Source organism: Tasmannia lanceolata, unplaced genomic scaffold (genome assembly GCF_043159265.1).
Source record: "Tasmannia lanceolata isolate RefF3 unplaced genomic scaffold, GAP_Taslan_0.1 ptg000013l, whole genome shotgun sequence".
Classification (NCBI taxonomy): Eukaryota; Viridiplantae; Streptophyta; class Magnoliopsida; order Canellales; family Winteraceae; genus Tasmannia; species Tasmannia lanceolata.
In genome coordinates, this window is record NW_027518690.1 from 45637410 (window position 1) to 45663460 (window position 26051).

Below are 26051 nucleotides of genomic sequence, written 5' to 3' on the forward strand. Positions count from 1 at the left end.
TTAAGGTCTGTTTGGAAGCCATTAATTATTTTTATTTTTTTTTGTTTGTAAGGAAGCTGGGGTTGAACGTCTGACCTCCAATATGAAGAACAACGCCTTGACCGTTGAACTATAGGGTCAATCCCAATTATATAATTTCTAAGACTATTATAAACATTATTTGCAAATAATCATATATATTTAACTTCAGAACTCAGAAGCATTTGTAATATGATTATAAGCAAATAATTTTTAGATATATCCAAAGAGACCCTGTTTTTTGTTTGGGAAATGTTGTCAGCACTACTGCATTTTGATGAGGGCACTCCTCACTTTATTAAAAATACGGTATGGCCCGCACCATAAGATGATCTAAACCGTCCATTAGATGGGCCACAGCCTAAATAATTTGTCCCCTAAAGATTATTTCCATAGGTTGATCCTAACCCTCCGATCTGAATGTTAGATTGTTGATCCTAACCCTCTATAGATCGGAAGGTTAGGATCAACCTATGTAAATGATTTTTGGGGCACAACCTATTTAGGCTGTGGCCCATCTAATGGACGGTTTGGATCATCATATGGTGCGATCCATACTGTACTTTTAATAAAATGAGGAGTGCCCTCATCAAAATACAGTAGTGCTGATAACATTTACCTTTTGTTTTTCTAAGACTATTAATTATGTGTTTTTAGTGAGATAAGCATTACACAGTAGTGAGATACTGAGTTAAGAGCTATCTAATACATCTGGGCAAATTTTTAACAAGATTACAGTACATCTCTCTACAGGATAGAGAAAATTGGTGAAGTAGATTAATATCGTGAGATTAACCCATCATCACTACTCTCTCATGAAGTTTTACTTAGAAAATGATTGACCCAGACATCCAATAATTTTTAATCTACTTTCTTAAGTTTCAAAAGAGTCTATAAAGGAAGATATGTGGTCAAAGGTATGAGCTGAACTAGGAAATTGAAATGATCTTTCAACTAATTACGACAGCTTAGGTCTTGGATTCTCTTCATTCCCTTCAGAACTTGCTTTTTGCATGGCCTTTGATTCTTTGTCTCTATCCTTGGAAGTTTAAGATTCTTTTCGCTTAAAGCCAAAACCAAAAGTTGTTAGAAGATAATTTTTTGACTTAGTAGGAATTAGGAAGCTGATATACCACCTATAAATTTTATAGATTTACTCTCCACCTATGTCATTTGGAACTGGTGGATACGTTTTTACTTTAGACACCTAATTTAGTGTTTACTAAAGTGAGGAGTGCCATTATCAAAATAACCGACTTGTACTATTTTATTAATAATTTGAAATGGAGAAGGATCATGTTCCAATCATATTAATCTTGTAGTTATTAAAGGATTATATACCCTAAATAGATAGAATTTGAATGATAATAATTTTAGGGAGCTGATATTTCCGCTCCCATTTTAGACCAATCCACTCTAAGTTACTTTTTCACCCTAGCAAATGACAAGAACACCCTTGTGGCATGTTCTGTTATCTTCACATGCCAAATTTGCCCCTGATTGCTTCGAGCAATGGCCAACGTCATAAGCCACAAAAACGTAACAAAAACGTATCGAGGGCAGCGCGTATCGAACGGTTAGGATCATGCTATCGAGAAGGTTTTCCGGTATGGACTATCAACGGTGGGACCAACAAATGAACGGCTTAGATTATCCAAATAAGTATTGAGGGCAGCTAGGGGCGATGCCAGAAATTTTGCACAAGGGGGGCAAAAATTATAGTAATTTTTTATCTATCTTAAAATTAAGATAGAAAAAATTTCTATCTAAAATTTTGCACAAGGGAGCAAAAATTATAGTAAATTTTGCACAAAGAAGGGAGATAAAAATGGTAACATTAAAATTTTAAACTTGTTTTCTATCTTAGGGATGATTGGAAAGAGGGGCATATTTTTAAAAAAGGGGTAAGTATAAAAAATATTAAAAAATAAAAGTATATATTTTTTTTTCCAAAAAATAAGGGGGGCAATTGTCCCCTTTTCCGTACAAGTGGCATCGCCCCTGAGAGCAGCGCGTATCATTTAAACCTCGGGTATAAAAAACCCTAATTTCGTTAGTATTCGTCTAAAACTGATTACTCTTTTTTCATGGAAATTCCTATTTTTGTTTCACTGAATTCTTTAATTCGTCTCTTCATCATTTTTTCTCATTCTCGATGTGTGTTTATTTATATGTATTTCTTTTTAATATTTATTTATATGTGTGTTTCTGACCATGAAAGCTATACTGAGAATGATTATATGTTGTGATTTTATTTTGATGGGCCATGGCTTTCATGAGCAGAGCACATAAACTACCATGTTCGTCCTTTGCCCTCTCTATCTCGCTATGTTCGTCCTTTTGATTTTCTAATTTGGTCTAACAAAAATGAAGCAAAGTTTTTCAACGGAAGGAATTTCGGAGCTCACCGAGATCATCGAGCTCGTTAGCACTAATAGATTAGAACAAATTGTAGAACTCTATCAACCATCTATTCCTTCATATGTCAATTTCAATGGTAATTTGTCTTCACTTTTTTGTACTCGTAAACCCTAGTTTTTTTTTTCGTAAATAAGCTGTACATTTTTCAGTTTAAGGGTTTAGGGCTTTTCATATTTCATGTTTTAAAAGGATAACTTTTCTCATAATATCTTAGGACAAAGGGTCCAATTTGAGTTGCTATATATAATCAGTTGGAGTTTTGATTTTCGTAAATAAGTTGTACATTTCAGTTTTAGGTTTTAGGTTTCATTCTTCTCTTGCTTATAAATATCACCTATGAAAATGAAATGAAGACAGATGTTTTAGGATTGGCTCAAACAGCGAGTGAAAATAGGTGGCTCTCTTATGAACTTTAGCATACAAAGACATGACTATTGAGTGAGATTAAGCTGCTTGTTGATTTTTATACATGCGTGTACTTTCTGTTGATGTATGAAAATCTGTGGCTGCTAACACTGGTTAGTTGTACAAGAATTTTGTTTACTTTTGCACAAAACTTTCCTATTTACCTTTTTGATGCATGAAATAATGATACCCCACCAACAACCAACCAACCAACAATTTCATCTGCTTTTTTGTCTTTTACTGGAAATAAATAAACATATTATTTTTGTTGATGCATGAAAATATATTTGGCATGTACTAAAAGAAATAACGATCTCTTCTAGATTTTCTAATAGGATACCCCACCAAAAACGGGTTGATGCAGTCATTGTTAAGATATCAGGGGCAAATTTAACATCAATGTGTTTTTGTGGCTTATGACGTTGACCATCTGCTTAAAGCAATCAGGGGCAAATTTGGCATGTGAAAATAATAGAACATACTACAAGGGTGTTCTTGTCATTTGCTAGGGTGAAAAAGTAACTTGGAGTGGATTGGTCTAAAAGAGGAGCGGAAATATCAGCTCCCTAATTTTATCCACATTAAAATTAAACTCCATCTAAACTCTAAAATCTAATCTCTTGACTGAATTATTGCGTAGCAGAATGGTCCAACTGCCTAATAAGCGTTGCAAATGGGCTTGGGTCTATTAGGTTTGTTTCTGGCCTAAGAGAGAGGATTTCCAATTGGGCCTAAATTTGTGACCATACTTGACCTCAGTAGGGATGACCCTATCTAGCTTTTTGGGCCGAAGTTGTGTCTACCCTGCCTTTACCCTAAACAAGTAAAAACAAGCCCAGACCATTTTCTATTGAGGGCTGATATCCACACTGCCATATGTTGATAATGGCACTACTCTCTTGGTTTTACAGCTTTTTAATTAGCTTTTCACCGCTTTTACAATAATGAAGATGCTATCGGCATCCAATCAAAAAAGGATAAAACAAAGTGAGCAGTTCCATTATCAATATATGATCGTGTGGGTATCAGTCCCCTTTCCATTTGGGTCTATAGTTTGTGGCCAGACCCAACTCATGTCTGGACGGACATAAGAATCATATCAATGGCTCCAGATAACTTGTAATCCTTTCTCTGATCACCAATAAAAACTGTGTGATTACGGTAGAGCGATTCTAAATCCATAATCAAAGAACGAACTGAACTAGTACTTGAAAAAGGGATTTGTAGGGGTTAGAAACTTAGGATCACTCGTTGATAAATGGTGGTTGCTACTATTGTAAGATGTGGCGCTTGACCACCAAATCAACAGTTAAGGACTTATCATCACACTTAAGGACTTAAGGTACATGTACATTAGACACGCCAATGGCAAAATATTGATCAGTGCCTAAGGACATGTTCGACAAATGTTCTCATTTTCCCACTGGAAGAGTGGGCAAAACGCACAAAACTGAGAGAATGAGAATAGCCCAAATCGAAACCACGTGGCTTTAACAAAAATGGATGAAAACTCATTCTCTCTTGCCATTCTGCGGAGATACCGAGAAATGAGTATAAACAAGTCTGATTTGTCAAAGGAGACCTTCCCAAGAGAAAAATATGAGAAGACATGAGGAGAATGGCAGGGGAACGCGCACCGACTGATCTTTGGAGCTGTTTTATGTTATGTGTGAGTACAAATGATTAAGTAACACTAAGAGCCCAACATATCCCTACCAAATTTGCTGATCATGTAACTCCTAAGTATTGATCATTTAGATCTCTTAGACTTAGTTTTTGTTGTTCATATGTTCTAAGCCTTGATTCTCCCTCTCTCATATGTTCCGAATTATGAATGGCTTTTGTGCCTATGAATGTATCATCTTTCTCTTTATCAAATAAACCCGTAGGGGTCCCCGCCAAACCCCACCTTACCCATACAAAAAATAAAAAGTAAACGATTTTAACACGGCCCCTAACAACTTAAGCATTTTGGAATAATTGGTTGTATCACATGGTATCAGAGCTATCGCCTGGGAGCGTTAGGATCGTTAGGTGTTAGGTGTTAGGTGTTTGGTGTTTGGGTGTTTTGGGTCGTGACCCATGTTTAGTAGAGCCCAAGTTGTCGTTATTTAATCATTTATCCTTCAAAAAGTAGAACCCAGTCTGTCTGTAGTAGAATCACATGGTCGATGCCCGGGGGAGATCACAATGGCAAGATCTTCAAGGATTAGACCAATGATCCTGTCATAATGTCATATAGAACTTACGATTCCCTCTGGACCCCACATTTTATGCAACAATAATGAAAGAAAATGGAAACGACTCCCCTTTGTTTGTCTTTTCCTGAAGATGGTCATTTTCAGGAAAAGACAAATGATGATTTCTCCAATATCCACTTTGGGCCATCGTTACCACATGGATATGATCGGATCCATCGATCTGACTAACTACTACAAGTGAAGCTAATTTCTATTAATTCCATCCTGATCAGATAATTCTAGCCATTGATCCATCAAGCCTCCTCCAAGATGAAACAAAAATCTAACGGGTGTCGTCTTAAACCTAGACCTGCCAAACGGACTGGGTGGGTTGGGTCAACCCGCAGGTCATGAGGGTGCAGGTCAAACGGTTTGTGTCAAAAAATGACCCGCATTCCTACGGGTCACAACTTTGGTGACCCGTGCCCGCTGTGGCTGGGTTGGGTCATTCCCCGCAATTTTTCCAAAAAAATTTTCAAATGTATTTTCCAACCCATTTTGTCAGGCCTTATTCAATATTCAACCTATTCTCAACCTCAGGGGCACGCACCATATAAAATAATCTACTGTACAGAGGTGAAGAATGGACCGATTAAAAAAGTTCAAATTTAGGGAACAAAATTATTTACAAATTTAGTACAAATCCATTTATGTAAGAACATGAAGGGTAGTGATATTCACACCCCCCCCCCCCCCCCCCCAAAAAAAAAAAAAAAAAAAAAAAAACAGATATCGTTAGGATATACAAACGGGTGGAGGAGCCTTAACTTCAAAAGGCTTAAAAGATAACATTTTCTGTTTAAGGGGGGAAATATCCATTAGAGGGAGCAGGGGGAGTATCATTGCCCTAGCATGAATTACTTATAGCAACTCAAAACGAGACTCAAAGCAAATCTGAAATCCCTTTTGTTTTGGCTTTTGATCCTAACCCTTGATCTCTTTTCCTTTTTAAATAAAAATAAAAGAGATTTTTACGCGCACCCATGGGTTGACCTGACCCAACCCATGTTTTTGCGGGTTGGGTGACCTGCGGTTCGATTTTGACGGGTCACTAAATCTCCGACCCGTGCCCGTAAATTTGTGGATGGGTTGGGTTGGGTCGACCCGCCAGCATTGGTCGATTTTGCAAGGTCAGCTTAAACCCTGAGAGAAAGCCGGGGTCACTGAAAGTGTGAAAACGCACATGCTTTTTGAATTCCAGAGAGGCCTTCCCACTATTCCTTTCATCGCACCGCCTATAGGATAATTCGCACCCTTGTAAAGGAGGATATGTGGCAGACTGTAACGTTTTTTAACATCACAGTGGCGCGAATTATCATACAGGGGGTGCGAATTTATCATCGCCCCATTTTTTATTGTCCTCCAGATTTCGGCCAGATTTACATACAGACAGAGAGAATGGGAGACGAGCCTTCTCTTACTCGCTGGTCTTTCCAGGTTTTATTCTATTTTTACTCTCTCTCTCTCTCTCAATTTCTCTTCCTCTTACTCTTAAGCTCTTTTTCTTTCTTTTCTCTGAATGAATTCTGTTGCTCGTTTCATTTTCTAGTGTTTCTCATGCAATGCCATGCAACTTTTGAGCAGAATTAGACTCATTTTCTTTTTTGTTAAGTGCTTTTGTTTCGGAGGCATAGATTGAATCAATTCTTTGATTGACTTCTCCGTGCTTTTCTTTTTTGTTTTTTGTTTTTAGGTAATTTTAGTGATGTTATATTGTTTTTACTATTTTCATGCTGCCTTTATTTTCTCTCTATTGTTAGTAATAGACTTGGAGTATTTCTATTGAAGTTTCTTTCTCCTAATTCAGTAATTTTGGGGAGATTCTGATATCTACGCTTAATCTGCACGTTCCCCTCACATCTTTAAGCATCGATTTTCCTTCATTTTCCTTTCAAATTTCTACAATTGTTTGCATTGACTGAATGTTATGCATTTGATTGAATGTATGTATGTATGTATTGATGGATGGATGGATAATTCTCACTGTTCCATATTTGTTTTGCGTAACTTAAAAACTGGATGTGGCTATCAGTCATGTTCAGCTGTTTCTTTATGTTTCTTTATGCTGTTTACTTTTTAATTAGTTTTATCTATTGATTTTAACCTCTTTCTTTTGATTCAGTTTGTTGGAATTTAATTATTTCTTTGAGTTTCTATATCATTTTAAGGTGGGATATTTTTCTTGTTTCAGTGGCGATCTCTTCCTGTTTCTGTGATTCTAGATCATGTTTAGCTTGTATCTGTAGATGGATTTCTTGAGAATGACTTTCTTCCTTGTGCCATTCCTTTTTAGGATTTTAAGACGTTTTATGATACAAAGTTTGGCAGAAAAAGAGAATGTAAGAAGCGTGATGAATCAGCTCATCAAACTGATCATAGAGCAGTTGGTAATGGGTATTCCTCAAATATAACAACCAATGAGAATGGGAATATCAAGACCACTTCTGATATGACCATTTTTTAGCAGTTTCAATCCCAGGTAGACTTCAATTGGCACAAGGGATTGCGATAGTTAGATCTTCTTGTTTTTAATATAGTGGGTACATGCATTTAAAATATTTTAATACATAATTTGGTTTATTTTCAGGAGAGTAGAAACTCAACACAGCTTCCTGGAGATCTTTCAGGGGGGAGAAACCAAGATAGGCCGTGAGTCTGCTGAAACAACTCTTTAACTTTGATTGCTGTTGAGTAATGCTAGCTGCATTAATTTAAGGCAAAACCGTGATAGGATACGTTAGCAATGCCCACCAGTAATAGTTATTGAACATTTTTCTTATGCTTTAACTAAGGATAAAATAGTATGCGTGTTATTCACACATTATGTAAAGGATCAATGATTTTTATCTTGATTCTTGATCCAATCCATTATGAAAGAGTACTTTGATTAATTTCAAAGGGCATATATGACATCGGTTCAATGATGCATTTTTTCTCTAGGAAAGGAAAAGCCTGCTTCATTTCTTTATAAAAAATATATTGTTTGACATGACATCAATAATCTATTGTCTGTTCAGATACATGCTATGCATGTATGTTGGACGCTCATGTGGATGTGGAAATTGCGCAACCATTCACTTTACCTTCTTCTAGAGTTTAGTGATAATGTACATAGTTCACTATAGTTTTATTTTTTCATATGTTTTGATAAGCTTCTCAAATAATTAGTATTTTGCTATTTGGAAAGCTAATTAGCAATTCGTTTACTGGCCCTTGGGGTGTCTTATCCCTCTTTTTATCTCTGCACACTCTTTTCCACTTTTTACAATGGCATTGTCCTATCAGTGCCTTGTTTTTCTGCTGCATTCAACAGATTCTACTCTGTTACAGACAAGCATTAACTCTCTTTGTTTCTGAAGTTCCCTTCTTTTTTCTTGCATAAGAATTGTACTTTTCCTTTACCTCTCTGCTCTTTTTTCCTTAATTTTAATGTTTCCTTTAACACCTCCTCCAATGTTTCAAAATTATTATATCGTGTCTGATATAATCATGTAATGTAGATTTATCTTCTTTTTTGTCTGAAAATGGGACTTCTCTTGTGCCTTGCAATTTGATAAAGATAGCTTGTCATCCCGTGATTCCTGAAAATTAAAACCATAAAAGTGGCATGTATCATTGAGTCATGTGATGGGAACCTGTATCATTGAGTCATGTGATGGGAACCTGTTTAATTTTATGCTATTTGTTTTGCAGGCAAAGGTCTTTGCTTCCTGCATTTGAATCTGCAGAAATGCGCACCTTAGCAGAGAGTTTAAGTAGGTAAGCTAAGATGGGCATTCCACCTTTGCCGTGCCTGATTTTGGGTTTCAGAAGATGACTTTATATTTGTTGTGCGTGTCTTACTTTGGGAGCACAGCATTGCTAAATTCTCCTCAAGGCATATAATCTCAACTCCCATTGTAATTCGCCTCAAAAGTTGGCTATCTTAAGAAACAAATCTGTATAATTTGCTATTTATCTGAAATCTCTTTGGCCTCCTTAAAGGGATATAATTCGTGGGAATCCAGACGTGAAGTGGGATAGCATCAAGGGGTTGGAGAATGCAAAATGCCTTCTTAAAGAAGCAGTTGTCATGCCTATAAAGTATCCCAGGTAGGTACTGTTATTTTAATACCTGATGGATAATGCTACTGAACAAGCTTGAAGTAATTCTATAAATCTTCCTTTGTGATTGGGTAGTTTGTTAGCTGCAAGAAGACTGTTGTCAATGCCTGTTATAGTTTGTTAAGGGCATAATGCATTATCTGATCTCTATAACCCTCTTATTTATCCCCTTGATTAGTTTGCTTTCTTCCAAGACGAGGGTGTTCAACAAGAAGATACCCATGGACATTCCCCACTGCCTTGGCATGGGCACATCTTGCTTATCTACTTGCTGCCTTGGTTTTTATATTCCTTTTCTTTTGCTTTTCTGTTTAGTTGGGTTTGGAAAGGACATGGGGGATGGATTTTATAGGTTTTCTTTTTTCCCTCCTGCCTCATGTGTAACAGAGAGATGAGAGGGTGCTACCATCTTCTGACAGTCTCCCTTCAATCTGTACTTTTTAGTTGTTTTTTCAGCTGTTTCAATTTTCCATAAGAACCCAAAAAAAAAAAAACTACTTCTGCCAGACAATGATAGAAAGGTTCACTAAGATTACTCTGAAATAGTATGCACATTTGCAATATAACAACCTGTTTCATTAATGGAGTTTAAACTTTAAACACTTTTCTTTTCCATTTCCCTTATTTGCCTTCCTTGAAGAGTGTGATTAGACGGAAAGAGAGATAGATAAAGGCTTGACATGAGGACTGATCTCAACTCAACTCAACTCAACAAAGCCTTTGTCCCAAACTAGTTGGGGTCAGCTAGATGAATCCTTTAGAAAAAATTCATGTTTTCTATAGGATTCATTTCATAGAAGAGTGGCAAAGTATACGGCCGGCTGCCAACCTGACGCCAACCCTCCTCCTTTATCCTGGCTTGGGACAGGCTGTGAAAATCATGAGGCCTGATAATATTAATAATTCTTAAAAGAGAATGCAGATAGAATGTAGATTGTGTATGCTTTGGTTCTTCATGTTCAGCTTCGTGCAGTGGATGTAGGCAGGTTGTAAGTGAATTTTGAAGTTTCCATTTTGCATAGAAGCTGAAGTTCTTCTCCATACATGTATTGTTTTTAGGTACTTTACAGGTCTTTTATCACCATGGAAAGGTATTTTGCATTTTGGCCCTCCACGGACAGGAAAGGTTTGTACTTTGTACTTGACAATAAATGCCATTGATGAAATTGAACTCTATTATTGTTGTTCATCAGTATTGTCATGTGTGGAAGTTTTTTTTTCCATTCTCCTTACTATTTATAAATTATTTGTTTGGGTCTTACTAGTTCCTAAGGTTTATTCTAAAAATTTAATATCAAATGCCAGTATATGTAAACTTTTACACCCATGATATATACTAACATTTCCCGAAGGAGGTATGCTAATAACAGGGAACTCATTTTACAAAAACAAGAACATGTTTCCATAAACAGGGAATGGGCTTTGTCATTATGGAAACATATGTTACAGGTTTCCCCTGGAATTAATTTTTGACCCATCTCTACGTACTTCTATCCATTGTTTAAAAATACATTGGAGCCAATCATCTACTCACCCGAATCTGCTCGATTTTACCTTGGTCGGGTTCTTATCTAAGTCATAGATTTTCCCTCACAAGTTAATCAAAAACTTCTTTGACTCACCCAAGATAAAGAATTTTTTATCATGTCAAACATGAGTTTTTGAACACTGCTTATATCAAACGGGCATGGAGGCCCCAATGTAACTATAATTCTTACATTCTACAGCATAAAGGGAATAATGTTGATAGTTGTGTCTTCTCTATAGCATAGTCACCAGAACAAAAAGCCAAATGCATGGAGTTAGGTGTGAAATAAAGACTAGTGACACGAACTTAAAGGAGGGGACTTTAAAAGCAAGAAATAAACAGGAAAAACTCATGCCATTAAAAAAAAAGGAGGAAAAACTCATGAAACGCTGGGGAATGAGATAACTTTCCCAGAACTTGCTTTTCATAGAATGTGTATATTTCCCTTCCATTGTGTATGTTTTCCCTTGTTTTCTTGGAATCTTCCCTGTGTTTTCCATCTCATGAGAAGCTGAATTAGAATTTTCCCGTACAAATATGTTTTCCACTTTGGAACTGGTCTCCCTGCGATTATGGCTTGTAGTATTTTTGCCAAGTGTTAAAAATTTGTTTCTGGTTTTTTATTTTTATCATTTTTTTTCTTTGAAAGACAACAAAATTTTATTGATACTGCAAAAAACGGATTACAATAATATGGATGAGTCATCCCCCAGATGTAAGCAGCAGCCTAATGATTTTCTTTCTTTGCATATCTGGTTTAGTTATTTTAATCTGTGACTTCCATACTGCAGACTATGCTTGAAAAGGCTGTTGCAACTGAGTGCAAAACTACCTTTTTCAATATCTCAACATCATCAATTGTCAGCAAATGGCGTGGTACGTCATGGTTGAACCGGTATTTTATTCTTTAAATCATTTGTTTTCTGTCAACTCATTTGTAGTTGCTGAGTGAGGAAAGGAGATTTTTCCCTGCATGGAGAACAAGTTGTGTTTACCTTGCTTTCCGAAGATTTTCGAAAATAGGAATCTTTAGTTATTTCTAACTCTTAATTAGGGTTTTTTCAGGTCAAGCCATTTCCTATAGTGACGCGTTAAAATTAATCAAATAATAGCTGGGAATACATTGATGTAAGATGATATATACGAAACATGCAATGGGTCTTATAATACATGCATAAACTATATTTCTTATCATTTGGTATTCAAATGAAGTACTTTTATTCCTTATTTGAGTAATCTTTGGAGTAATTTACACAAAATGTCAAGAATTTTATTCAAGAATTAACTTACTTTCCTGATGTTATCAGATTGCGAATAGTATTATAGCATATTCCTTTAATTTTTTGTTACATTGCAGGAGATTCTGAGAAGTTGGTAAAAGTATTATTTGAGCTTGCTAGGCACCATCCCCATCAACCATATTTCTTGATGAGATTGTTGCAATCATTAGCCAACGTGGTGAAGGGCGTAGTGAGCATGAAGCGAGCCGACGTTTGAAGACAGAGTTACTTATACAGGTAATTTTTTCGATTTTATCAAAACCTTAAGGTCATGTATGGCAGCCAGGAACTTTTTTTTCATGATAAATCGGTGTCTCCAAGTGGTGAGAGAGGGGTAGTGCAGGTGAAGTGGCTACAAATCAGGAAACTAGTCTCCAAGAGATGAGAAGTGGCTAAAATCCCGGAAACAAAAAACTATACTCAAAAGAGAATTGACTTTTTCCTGATTTTTAGCCACTTCTGAAGCTCATCTCAATCGTGCCCTCTCAATTCTCTTTCCTTCTCCCAGGGTGGGTGAAGTGGCTAAAAATCAGGAAACAAAAAACTCTACTCAAAATAGGATTTACTTTTTCCTGATTTTAGCCACTTCTCAGGCTCATATCAATTGTGCCCTCTCAATTCTCTCTCCTTCTCCCAATGCACTACCCCTCTCTCACCACTTGGAGACACCAATTTATCATGGGGGAAAAAAAATCATGGTAGCCAAACATGCCCTAAAAGTTATAAAAGAAAATCATGTTCACAACAATCTCATGTTCTTTAGAAGGCAACCTCATTGTCTGATTTAATTTTTAGTGGTTCGGAAAAGGTTTATATATAGAGAGATTGACTAGGAAGGGCCCCAAATTTAACCAAAGTCTAATGAAATGGAGGAAGTTCTCTAAGATCCCTCCTTTCTAACCAGCTGGCAGTGCAACCAGGGATACCCATCTCTGAAAAGTAATGGTTAGGAAACATGTTTCTGAGAATTACCTAGTCTTTTGCTATTTTATAGGAATCATCATGGCTTTAATTTAACATTATAATGAACCTCCATGATGGGGTGAAATTCGTCATTGCCTATTGTATCATGTCGAGGGAATCTGTAGAGATGCAAGAAATCTCTCAACATTTATCCCCAAACCTTGTCTTTTTTTTCCCAACCACGGACTGCTAACAAAGAAAAAGAATGGCCTTCTTTTAGTCACCCTTTTTTTTGAATGGTACCTTTTAGTTAACCTTATCATTGCCTGTTGAGATGCTTCATTGTTTTCTTAAAATTGATCTCTTGGATTAGATTGCAGATGGATGGCTTGACAGGGACAGATGAGCTCGTTTTTGTTTTAGCAGCAACAAATCTGCCCTGGGAACTGGATGCAGCTATGCTCCGCTGACTCGAGAAGCGAGTATCCTTTCTTTTTATCAATCAACGTATATAATGTCATAGACTTTATCATCAATTGAATGCCATATACTGATAACTGTTACTTTTTTAAAACAATTTTATGTCCTCAATTTAGCAATTAAAGAAGAAAGATATCCCTGAGTTTAGAATTCTACTTGTTAAAACATGGAGTCTGGAAACCCGACTGGATATTTAGCATATTTTTCAAGTATTAGGAGCTAAATTTTACTTGCACACAAAGAAGTTCTTGAAAACAGATTTTTAGAATTCAAATTCTCGTGAGCTACATCTATGACGTCCCTTTGGAATTTATGAAGCTGCAGTTTTTTATTATTTTTAAGGGTTAATTACGGACAGAAAATTTTGATATTCACTTTAAGTTGCAAAATGCTTGCAAGTGTCAATGGAAAATAGACTAACGGCGTGCTATCTAAAAATTATAAAGCAGCATTGAAACCGCATACCTTAGTGAGCGAGCTTAAACAGCCAAAAAAAAAAAAAAATCATGGTGATTAGCTGATCCAGTTAGTGTGGTGGCAAGATCATTGCACCGGCACAAAACTTGTTGGGTTCCCTCTCGACTACTTCATCCGACTCTAATTATGCTACATTTAGGTGGTCAGAGACAACATCATTTAGGGTTTCATACCAGGAAAAAAAACTGTAGAACTATGGTTGGAAAATTTGGAGAGATCTTGTTGGTAAAAACAGCTCACTTTTTTTTCGTACAACAGTTTGCCTTGACTTGGTATAAGATCCTTGTACCTCTTCCAGAACCAGAAGCAAGAAGAGCTATGTTTGAGGAACTCTTGCCATCAGTCCCTGGTGAAGATGAGCTTCCATATGACTTGATGTTGGAAAGGACAGATGGTTATTCAGGTTCTGATACCTGTTTACTTTGCGAAGAGGCAGCAATGTCGCCTCTGAGACGGTTAATGGCACTTTTGGAAGACAACCAGGAAGTGGTACCTAATGAAGGTACACGATTTGCTTGATTATTTCATCTCGTAGATAGAGAAGTACAAATCCCCTTATCGTTTACTTCTTTACCTTTCAAAAAAAAACCAAAGAAATAGGAAATCCCACTGAAATTGGAAAGAAATAATAAGTGAACTACACTATTCTTCTGGTTCTCAAGTGCAGCACTATCACTCAGTTTGAGATAATATCCATCACACCATCAATCATTAGTAGCTGAACCCATTGTTTCTGTAGGTATTAGACATAGCAGAATTTGACACATCTTTTTTTAAAGAGATATCATATGAAAAGGGCAGTTTTTTTTTGTTTTTTTTTTTTGAAAATCAACTTTATTAATCTCCAAAGAAAACATGCCGGAGACAAGATGTCACCATGCCGGGCAGCGAATCAGTCAACTGCCCGATTACATAAAATCAAAGTAAATGGCAACAATGAAAAGAAAAAACTAGCCAACCCCCTCCCCCATTACAGAGTCCAGAATATTGATGCTCATCGACTCCAATCGTGCACCTTGCTTGGCCAACGCATCCGCCATTTCATTTGCCAAACGTCTTCTATGCTGAATTGTTGGCTGAACCAAGCTTTTGTTAGACACCAATTCCTAAGATTTGATTTCTTTTGATATAGTATTGGTGCAACCAACTTTTCTTTGTCATAGTGGCATGATTGATTCTGTAACACAGCAACCTTTGGTAGTTTCTGAAAAAAAAAAAGTGAGTTTGACATATTCAGCAGCAAGTTATTGCCTAAGCTATATGCACATGACCTGCAGATTTGCCAGTAGTTGGTCCCATCAAGCATGAAGACATTGTAACGGCATTGAGGAACACAAGGCCATCGGCTCATCTTCATGCCTCACGTTACGATAAGTTTAATGCAGATTATGGCAGTCAAATTGTTCACTTGAATTCATGCAACAACTCTTTCCATGCTTATATTGTTTATTAGTATATATCGTTGTTCCAAAAAATAAAAATGGAATCTGATTTTTTTTAGTTTACCATATCACTAGGTGTTCAAGAATTAACAGATTTTAAAATCTTGCTTAGAAACTTTCAAGCATTTTGTTTATCATTATTGGTTCTTATTAATTCAAGAGGATTTTAAGGATTGTTACTATGGTTTTTTGTTGTGAGGACGTGTCTCTTGCCTCTATAAATTGGCATCAGTGATAAGATCCCCCGCTATCCACCGGCAATCCGTTGAAGCGTGAGTTCTATTGCATATTTGTAGGGCAAGATCTCGAATATTTATCGGGCAAGATCTATTGCAGGGTCACTGAGAAGCTGAATCTTGAGCACAAAATAAAAGTTTCATACAAGAAATTCAGTTTGAATTGGAACCATTTTCTGATCCTACAGGTTTGGACTTGCTCATCCTCGAAAAGGAAGATCAAATCTCCCTGGTGTTTAGAAATCACTATGAAAGTTGTGTTGATATGACATTAGATATGTGGTGATAACCAGCGACATGTTTGACAATATACCATGGACCAATGCAAATAGATAGCTGGTATGACATGATGCATGGTTATACTATGATATCTGCTTACCACTAATATAAACATTTTAAAGCCATGTTACCTGTGATATTTTGTCATTTTCAGGTAAAAGTTTGTTCTGCTAATCCCCTTGTAATGGTTTAGTATTGCAGTCTTAATACCTTACTAATGTATTACATGTATTATATGCGAGTTGGGTTGTATTGACCATTCTGAGGTTGAGAGTCGGGTTGGGTTCAGGTTGACCTGAACTAGACCAACCCGCCCTGAGTTGCACCCCTAATACCAAAAGATCATTTTTTTGAGAACATGGTCATAATGTTTCTTTAAAATATTGGAGCTAATCAGCCTTATAAATGTAGCTACTATGGATGGGGCATACTCTAAATCCGCATGCAGGAGGTCCTAATTGCTGTTTGAGTAACTCTGCTGTTGAATATGAATGTTGATTAATACCCTAACTAGCCGTCCATTTGCAGGCCAAAGGACATATTTGATATGCCATGTTTACCTCCAAGCTTAAAGCAAATCATCCTGATTTAATGATTTACAGTTTTTATGTCCAACATTTTAATCCGGACACACCCTACTCCACTCTAATTACAAGTTAGAAAACAAACATCACCCCATCTCTCTCATGATGAAGCCACGCTAAAGACATGCTCTTACCGTGTTGTTATTCTTTTTCTGCATCGGAAACAAAGAGGAATGATAGATACAAGGGAGCCCTTGCAAAAGGGCTCTTCATTGAATCCACGGCATTTTCAGTTACATTTTAAAGTCGGTTGAAAAAGAAAATTCAGTTACGTTTGATGCAATGGATCCAATCATGAGCCCTTCTGCGGCTCTTTATGCAAGGGCTCCCTTGTATCTATCATTCCTCCATAAACAAATCAAAATGAGTTTGATCTTCTAACAGAATTTGTATATGGTGTAAGACCTTATAGTACCGTATTTTTCCAAAAGACCATACTATAGGATGATCCAAACCGTACATGTGATGGACCGCAACGTAAATTTGTTGGTCTCAAAAAATCATTTCTATAGGTTAATTCCAACCCTCAGGTCTATAGAGGAACTGCATATTATGGAAATGGGATTGGATCATCCTTTGGAAATGACTTTTGGGGAACAACCTATTTATGTTGTGTTCTATCACATGAGCAGTTTGGATCATCCTATGATGTGGTCCGTACTTTTTGAAAAATACGGGATTATAAGGGCTTACACCATATAAAATCTCCTTATAACATATTTGAAGAACAGTGGCGTAAGTAGTGAACATGGAAGAGACAGGCATTGGATTTACCAGGAACTTACCTCATTGAATAGAAGTGAGCAAGGTTTTAAATTTTGGGTCTCGGTGGAGAAGGAAACCAAAATCGTGTGAACCCAAAACATTACAAAATTCAACTGAAATTTTGAAATTTTGATCGAAATTTCGGTTTAAAATGTAAGGAAAATCCCTAAAAATATGGGATTTTGACGTTAATTAATACTCCCGAAATTTCGGAATGCATTTCAGTTTCAGTGAGGACCGAAATGCATTCCCAAACCGAAATTTAAAACCTGGGTGGTAAGTAGTGTTTGGTTTTCGTCGTGGAGTAGTGGTCTGGGTCTCCCCACACACACACACACAGAGAGAGAGAGAGAGAGAGAGAGAGAGAGAGAGAGAGAGAGAGAGAGAGAGAGAGAGAGAGAGAGAGAGAGAGAGAGAGAGAGAGAGAGAGAGAGAGAGAGAGAGAGAGAGAGAGAGAGAGAGTTCCATTTTTTTGGTGGATTTTCGCATGGATTTCTTAGGAAGGGGACAAGTGTGACACATCAACAGCAATGGAATGATTAAACAGGAGAGACATCCCGAATAGTCTCACTGAATGTCAATACTATATTGGCAACAAAAAAACTGAGGATTGTTGAAATGACACCCAAATGCCAAGCAAAACCCTTTGCTCTGTTTGGTTGATGATAGATGTTGGGAGGATTAGGAGAAGAAGTCAAAGGGGAGATCAAAAGCAGATCAAAGCAGAGCAGTCAACCAATGGATTAGTGAGGGATTTAGAAAATGTTGTTTGGTTGCATTGAAGATGTCTAGGAGATCTCTAAATTAAGCCAGAGATTTGATCTCCCCGAGAATTTCTCCCCAAATTTCTTCGATTTGGCAAAATTTCTCAAGGAGATTTGGAGGCTGCCACATCAGCCGACGAAAGCCCAACAACGGTGGTGGTCAAAGTTCCCTAATTTGCTAAAAAGGCAAGCAAACAACCTTCAACAATTCAAGACAAGATCATCGCCCGCTATTCTCCTCAAAAATAGGGAACCAAACAGAGCATAAGCTATCCAAGGCCAAGGTTATATTTTTGGTTTCGGGGGTATTTTTGGACCTAGCCGAAACTGAAATTTCAGCCAAAATCCCAAAATTTCGGTAAAGACACACAAAATGTTGATTTTTGGGGCTGAAATTTGGGAAAGGAATAAAAATTAATTTTTTATTTCAAATTTTGCCGAAATTGATGAAATATCCCAAATTTCGGCCGAAATTTGGTACATTTCGCCAATTTCGGTTTCGGTCTTGACAATTTAAAACCTTGATCCAGGCTTTTGTGCAACCAAACGCACTCAGCATCCCATACACATTTAGTAGAAAATATATCAGTATTTGACGACCAAGCACCAATAAACCAACAATGTAAAGGGATCAGTGCCGTTCAAGCAAGAAAACACCGCATCAAAAGCTTATCTACCAGCAACCTAACCCAACCCAAATCCAATTACACAGCTTCATCCAGTAGCAAGTTCTCACCAACCATGCCCACCAAAGACCACAGAAAAGTAAAGAGTGGCAATACCTACTTTTGCCCCTTCTTTTTCCACAAATCCCCAAAAACCCTCATCCCTCCACCCTTCCTTTTCCCTCCACCCAAACCATCATCAAAACCGTCCGCCATAGGCGATCCAAACCCACTATAACCGTCCGATTCAAATCCCATCATGGACCCACACCTCTCCCTCACTCCCCCATTCATCTCAACTCCTCCAGAAAGAACGGCTGCAGCCGCATCAGCCGCTTTCCTCCACTGCTCAGTCTGCACCTTCATCCTTCCCATCTCCGTCTCCAAAACCAGCTTAGCTCCTTCAGCGGCTTCAAGCTCCAGCTTCACCCGAGCCGCTCTAGCCACGGCTTCATCCAGCTCCTCCCCCATTCGACTCAGCTTCAATCCAGCTTCCTCCTCCCTGGCTCGAGCCATAGATACCTCGGCTTCTACCTCCAGCACCTTCCTTTTCAGCTCATCATTCTCACTACTAAACCTCTCCAACTTGGCCTTAAGCTCGACTACTTCGACGTTCTCCGGCTCCGGCTCCGGCTCGGCTAAAGCTTCTTTGAATTCATCAATCGGCTCGGCGTCTTTTTCCACCTTTGGCTCCACTGGCATTATCACTGCCGGAACTTCAAACACGTCGGTTTCAGGCGAGTTCTCGTTGATAAAGGTCTCCGTTTGATGAGATTTTGTCTGGGAATCATTGGTTTCATCTTTTTGTTGAGGAATTTTTTCTTCCGGGATTTGTTTTTTCGTCATTTCTAATTCTTCTTGAGCTTCTCTCTTTGCAGCCTCAGCTGAAGCCACCTGTTCTTTTAGCTTTTTGAGTTCTTCTTGAGTTTGGCTCAGCTGGGATTCGAGGTCAGCAATGCGAGGCCCACGTTTCTTCTATTAGATTATAAATTAAAAGAGCAGACTTAGGTGGTAGAAAACTAGAAACTAGAAAGAATGAGAAAGATGGGTAGAATTTGAAATTTGAAACTGTATTATTATACCTCTGTTAAAGGACCTCGGGGAGATCGACGGTCGCTGAGTTTGGAGCTCCGATCGATAATGGGTCGATTCGTGGAATGATGGCCGTCCGATTCGGAGCTCGAGGTCCTCAATTGGAGAGGAACCCGAGGAGATTGTCTCTGTGGCATTTCTGAACCTCTGAAATGACAATGCAGAATTTGAAATTTCAGATTCCCTCTAAATTGAATTGCTTATGTTATAAATTTTCAAGGGATGTGATTTTTTTCGCCCCTCTGTAGCATAATGCGCCCCCAGTGAACACTTTTTTGACGTCAAATCAAGTCATATGGGGGCCGCATTACGGGGTGAAAAAATCATCGCCCATTTTCAAAGGGCGTTTTTATCCTTATTTTAAGAGATTTGCTGGGGAATTTCGGGCATGGCTCACTTTCAACAGATTTTGGCTTATTGAATTTATTCATCTGACGTGGTTGTTCTCTAATGCAAAACTCAACTACGAAATGCTTTTCCACAAAATTCCTTAGCAATCCCCTTATTTTGAACAAGGAGTAAGATTACCAGCTCAGCACGGGATCTACAAGTACGATTTGGTCTTCTGGTGGAGAGATCTATCATTAATGTGGCCCCACATCAATGCAGAGTACCTCCATCAATCAGAACCCACCCACGTGATGGCCCCTTAACTTTGATAAAAAGATGAATCAAGGAAAAAACAGATAATATAGGAATGGAAGTGGAATTTTACCTTGATCTCGGCATTTTCTATTTCTCTATCCAGATTTTCAGTAGTTTGCAGGGCTACCTGGCGTAAAATGCTTTTCCTTGTTAGAAAGAAACTTTTGGGCCATCTTTGGCAACCATGAAATTTTTATTTTTCCATGCAACCATCTTTGGCAGCCAATGTTAAGGAAGGGCAGTAGGAGAAACCTGAGTAGAGGCCAAGAAAAACAAAGAAGGAAAAAAATAACTCGACCCAAATGCCATTTAATTTTTTTGGCCACTTTCCACCCATTCCTCATTCAGGCCCTCACAAATTTCTCTTACAACCCTCCTTTATCCTCTCTTAACCATGGTTTTTAGGTAATTTAAAACCTTGCTCTTAACACATGATCAAACGTTTCGTGGGAAAAATTTTCATGGTTGCCTTAGAAAAGAAAAAAAAAGTATGAAAACCAGATTTCAAACATCGTTTTCAGGACATACCTGCGAAGTTCCCCTGTAGTAGTCAGTGCGCGTGCCTGCAACAAGATGCCAAGTAAAAATCTGTAATCTGAGATATAGAAATGGGGATATCAGAAAAGCAATAAGAAAGCACCCAAAAAGAGATATAATCTCCACCGTCCAAACGAGACCGAAGAAACCAATTGAACCAAAAGTTGATCAATCAATCCAATCCGTACGATAGGTGGATCTTTGATCTAATTGGACCCATCCGATCAGTGGTTATAATGGAGCTTAGAGCGAGAGTCACAGTTTTAACAAACCCCCGCGAGTCACCTTTTTTTGAAGCACATTCGGCCAACAACAGAGCAATAAAGACCTAGCTTTTTTATCCGCAAAAGACTGACATCTTTAATAAAGGTGAAAAAGATTTTTGAAAAAATATCAAACCGATCGATTTTCGAACATTTCTACAATTTTTGTTTAACAGACATTCTTTCAAGATACCTGAAATTTTATTACGAAATTAAAAAGGATTTGTTAGGCGATTTAGTGGAAAGCCATTTCGCAGCTAACTTTTGCACCAGAGAACAGCCACAGAGGTTCACTTTTTTGTAGATTTTGTCTTATCCATTTAATTCATCTGATGTGGTTGTTCTCTCCCCTAAAAGGCAGCTGCGAAATGGCTTTCCACGAAACTACCTAGACAATCCCAAATTTTTTAAAAATTGAACCGAAACTCACCGATATTAGATCACCGAAACAAGAAACTTCAGTATCTTAAGAAAACATCTGATCTAAGAACGGTTACAAGCCAAAAAAAATTGTGTCTCAGATCGAGATCTACACTTTAAATCCATTTATATAGACTGATATAAACTATAACCAGGAGAATCGCTCACATTCTAAGCTAAAAATGAAAATCACGATGCGTAAGATATTCAAAGATAAAATCTACTTGAACAAGAAATTAATTTGTCGTTCTACAACTAAAGCACAAAACAGTGAAAGAAACGTGAAGAAGAATAGGCCGGAAACTTACCGAAACAAGAAATTTCAGTCTCCTTCTACCAGATCTAGAAATCGCTCTGAGAGCTCCATTTGCAAGAACTTGGAAGCATCTGAATAAAATAAAACACGAGAGAGAGAGAGAGAGAGAGAGAGAGAGAGAGAGAGCAGAGAGTGAATCGAGTGATTTATAGGGGACAGTGATTCTAAAAAAAAGTGAATGATAAATTCGCACTCCCTGTGGGATAATTCGCGCCACTCTAAAGGAGCGTATGTGGGAGACTTTAACGGCCATTAAAATGGTGCGAGTTATCATGGAGGGGTGCGAATTTATCAATGCCATTTTCAAAATGGTTGGTCAGGAGAAATGTATTTTTCCCTTTTACTTTTTAATTAAAGTAGATTTGACACGGCTTTAGAATCCACACAAAAAGACGAATACAAAATTTTGAAATCACTTTCCTTGAAAATCCAACCTTTCGTCTTTACATTTTTACCATTCTTAGTCTTGCATGCAGAGCACGAGGATGCGGTTTTTGGCTTTTAGCAATCCAAATTCCAATGGCATTGTTGAGGGTATTTTAGGAAGAAAAAATTTATGAAATATTTCTCGTGGACCCGAGCTATTTATGTAGGGAAGATCTTCCGAATCTGCCTTCTGAAATAGGGCACTAGGCATGTAAAAGATCCTGGCCGTTCATGCATCTGGGCCATCTGGCCTCACCTTTACGATCATTCTTAGCAATTGATAATGGGTCCCACACGGAGACCTGTGTATAATCTCAACCATTCATCTCGTCTACGTAGAAAGCCCATTTTTTAAAGGTTCTTAGGATTTCCTAGCGACCATGACAGAAAGTATTTCGGAGCCATATCAGATTTTGTCTTATTCATTTAATTCATTTGATGTGGCCCCTCTAATGCAACAGCTAGTCCGCGGAATGCCTAGCAATTGGGGTGTCAATGGATCATCCGAATCCGAACTTTAATGAACGGGATATAAGCATACCAAGAGGGTCCATGGGCATATTTCGGATTCCCAATCATATGATCCGAAAATTTTTGAATCGGATCCAGGCATGCTGCAAAACTCCTTAGGGACACTCACGATCCGAAATCATCTTGCAGAAATACCCTCAAAATCATTACAACATCAATGTTAAGTGGGGGTATTCTCATCAAAATAGTCATAGCCTTTTAGTAGTTAGCGGTTTCCATCTTTATTGAATGAAATCTCCTTTTCGAAATAAATCTCCTCTTCCTTCCCGTGTAAGTATCCCCTCCCCATTTGTGGAACGAACATCTCATCTTCGTATTGGTAACCATAACCCATCTACTCCAACGACATTAATTAATGTTATGTCCCTAGTCATTGCTCTCACCATCGATATCGCTGGTCATTGCTCTCACCCTCGCCATCGCAGCACCCTTGCCTTCCCAGCATCCGAGCAGTAAGCACGGAAAACTCCTGCTAAGTTTTTCTATTATCTTCTTAGAATACTGGATAGTGGACACATATTTTTCCCTGTTTTTAGTCACTTCTTTGAAGTCAATCACTGCTTTTCATTATGGTGGATCGTGATCGTGGACACTCCGATGGACAGTCCGATTTAAAATGGATCATGATCGTGACGTGAAAAATAGGATCCGAAGAACAATCCGAATCCGATCCGACCGATAAGGAATTTGAATGGATCGTGACCGTGACATAGGTGGATCCAATCCGAAGTGTATCCGTTGACACCCCTACCTAGCAAATCTCCCTTTTCAATATCCATCTTCCTTACATAAAGAGACGGAGGCTTGGCGTGGACCGAACCAACCCCCATATATCTAATATAATCATAAAATATATATTAAGAATTCTTATTTAGTCTCTATCTCTTGCTTGCTTCGTAGTGTCTTTCTTGCTAGTATTAATTAGGGCTCCGTACTCTAGTATGCTACCCTTTAAAGTGAAGTTACGTGACATGGCATCTTAATTAGGGTAAGTGAACTGATGGTGAAGCGGGGTGAAAAATGGTTTGTTTGGTTGTCAAATCTAAGGAAAAATGGTATTGGGTACCTTGTCAAAATTAAGGATGGGAGCCATTATCAAAACTCATCCATTCCTTTTCAACTCCCTGTAGGCTTGTTTAGATGAAGGGATTTTGATTTTTCGTTTTTTTGAAAGAACTTTTACTAGAAAATAAAATATTCAAAGTTTAGTTAACAACAATGTTAGAATATGTGAGATCTCACCAATAGGTTAGATTAGGCAACTATGGTTTGATTAGGTAGAATAAAATCACATCTTTTCAGCTTTCATCACCATTCAGACACCGAAACAAGAGGAAAAAACATCATGAATGTAGACTTGTATCCCACAAATCAAATTCTCATGAACAAGAAAGCATAGAGGTAGACCGCCTCCACTGAGAAACAGTTTCACAACCCTTGAAGAAAGTCCCGAGAATGAAGATAGCGAATACAACAGTAACAACTCCTCATCAATGGCAAAATACTCGGGGAGCGAAAGAAACTCTGAGGAAGAAATGAAGACTAGCACAGTTAGAGAGTGAAGTGCCGACTGAAATGTAGATTCAACAGCCTCAGAAACAGAGAGCACTCTAAAGAAAGTGAGGATGAAAAATCTATAGACTCCTTCAATCTCAACAAATGATACCACAAAAGGTTCCAAAGAAGTTCGAAGGAACAAAGTATCATGGGCGGATGAGAGTCATCTGACGTAGAGCGCAATCGGCGGACGCCAACTTTATTCTTCGAATTGAGTTCCAGAGGCGCTGTAATTTTCAGATTTATAATTTTTTAGGTATTCTTTGTTAATGAGAAGCTTGTCCTTAACACAAGCTAATCCTATAGAGATCATTTTAAGGGCACGGTTTATTTAGGGCAATGATAAATTCGCACCCCCGGTAGGATGATTAACACCCTTTTTAAGAGGCAGACTTTTACACTTTTTAATGTCAATTCACGTTAAAAAAAAGGTTCGAATAATCCTATGGGGTTGCGAATATATCATCACCATCTATTTATCTTAGAACAGGATAAATGAATGGTCTTGATCATCCGATCATCCAACCATGTGGTCCCTACTGTAATTTTAAAAAATTATATGCAAACATCATGTAAAAACTTAGTATTAGACCTGTAATAAGCTGCTAAAGTTGTCCGAGGCTCTGTTCGTTTCAGATTATGACAACAGATGGTCAGGCCTAAACCAACCTATTTGTAATTTTGAGTCTTTTTGACTCGGTTGTCATAATTAATCTAAAATTAATCGGGCATAAGCACTAATATAAGGCCATGTTTCTTTGAGAGTGTGACAAGCGATTGTGAGCCCCAAACCTATCATCAGACTCAAATGTAAATTTAATTTTGAGTCCAATAATAGGTTTTGGGCTTACAATTCGTTGTCACAATCTCAAACAAACGGGCACTAACGGATTTGCTAGGGACCATTACAAAAGGCATTTCTCGGAACAGCTGTTGCATGAGGGTGCAGCCACATGGGATCAGATTTTGTCACACGGGCTCATATTTAATTATTCATTTAATTCATACGAGTTGGTTGCACTCTCATGCAGCAGCCGTTCCGAAAAATGCCTTCTGCGATAGTCACGAGCAAATACCTTAATTGTAAATATTAATATAATCACGTATTGTATTTGTATTAGCACTTGCTTATTATAATAAGTTAATTATCATTGTTATATTATGGTAAAAGGGAATCTAAGAGTTTGCATATGGAGCTTACCTGTGCAAACTCCCCAAAAATACGGTAGAGCCAATACCGTTGGATGATCCAAACCTTCCATTTGGATCACCACTGTGTAAGTAGGCAGTTGCCCACAAATCATTTCCATATGATGATCCTAACCCTCTGGTCTATAGAGGGACTGCACATTACGGAAACTTCTACAGATCGGAGAGTTGGGATAATCATATGGAAATGTTTTTTGGGGCACAACCTAATTACGTTGTGGCCCATAAAATGGACGGTTTGGATCATCTAATGGTATGTGTGGTACCTTACTTTTTGAAAAATACAGATTTACACAGCCACACATCATATAAAATCTCAAAACGAGTAGTCATAAAAAAAAAAACAGATAGATCATAGGGTTAGAATCATCTATGGAAATGATTTTTGAGGCACAACCTAATTACGTTGCGGCGATCCAAATGGATGGTTTGGATCATCCTACGGTGTTGGCTGTACCGTGTTT

At 37.8% G+C, this 26051-nt stretch overlaps 1 protein-coding gene and 1 pseudogene across 2 annotated transcripts in view; one reads left to right on the forward strand and one right to left on the reverse strand.

Moving 5' to 3' along the window:
* Positions 1–15928, forward strand: part of LOC143891319 (uncharacterized) — a 32896-nt pseudogene extending 16968 nt beyond the window's left edge. Inside the window, exons 3-12 of the transcript XR_013255290.1 lie at positions 7331–7471; positions 7672–7733; positions 8778–8843; positions 9069–9176; positions 10248–10314; positions 11508–11592; positions 12074–12233; positions 13280–13381; positions 14136–14358; positions 15134–15928. The product of XR_013255290.1 is annotated as an uncharacterized LOC143891319 (transcript). The remainder of the gene's footprint in view (positions 1–7330; positions 7472–7671; positions 7734–8777; positions 8844–9068; positions 9177–10247; positions 10315–11507; positions 11593–12073; positions 12234–13279; positions 13382–14135; positions 14359–15133) is intronic.
* Positions 15929–18458: 2530 nt separating this feature from the next.
* Positions 18459–20616, reverse strand: LOC143889252 (interactor of constitutive active ROPs 4-like). The gene is made up of 3 exons (XM_077393426.1): positions 20399–20616; positions 19674–19830; positions 18459–19566 (listed from the first exon to the last, which is right to left on the reverse strand). Exons 1-3 carry the CDS (start codon positions 20410–20412, stop codon positions 18709–18711), a joined length of 1029 nt encoding a protein of 342 aa, XP_077249541.1. The 5' UTR covers positions 20413–20616; the 3' UTR covers positions 18459–18708.
* Positions 20617–26051: the final 5435 nt, after the last annotated feature.

Coding starts and splice junctions, on each gene's coding strand:
- LOC143889252 (XM_077393426.1), bottom strand. Junction 19,567..19,673: donor CCCGAGGTCCTTTAACAGAG/GTATAATAATAC, acceptor ATAATCTAATAG/AAGAAACGTGGGCCTCGCAT.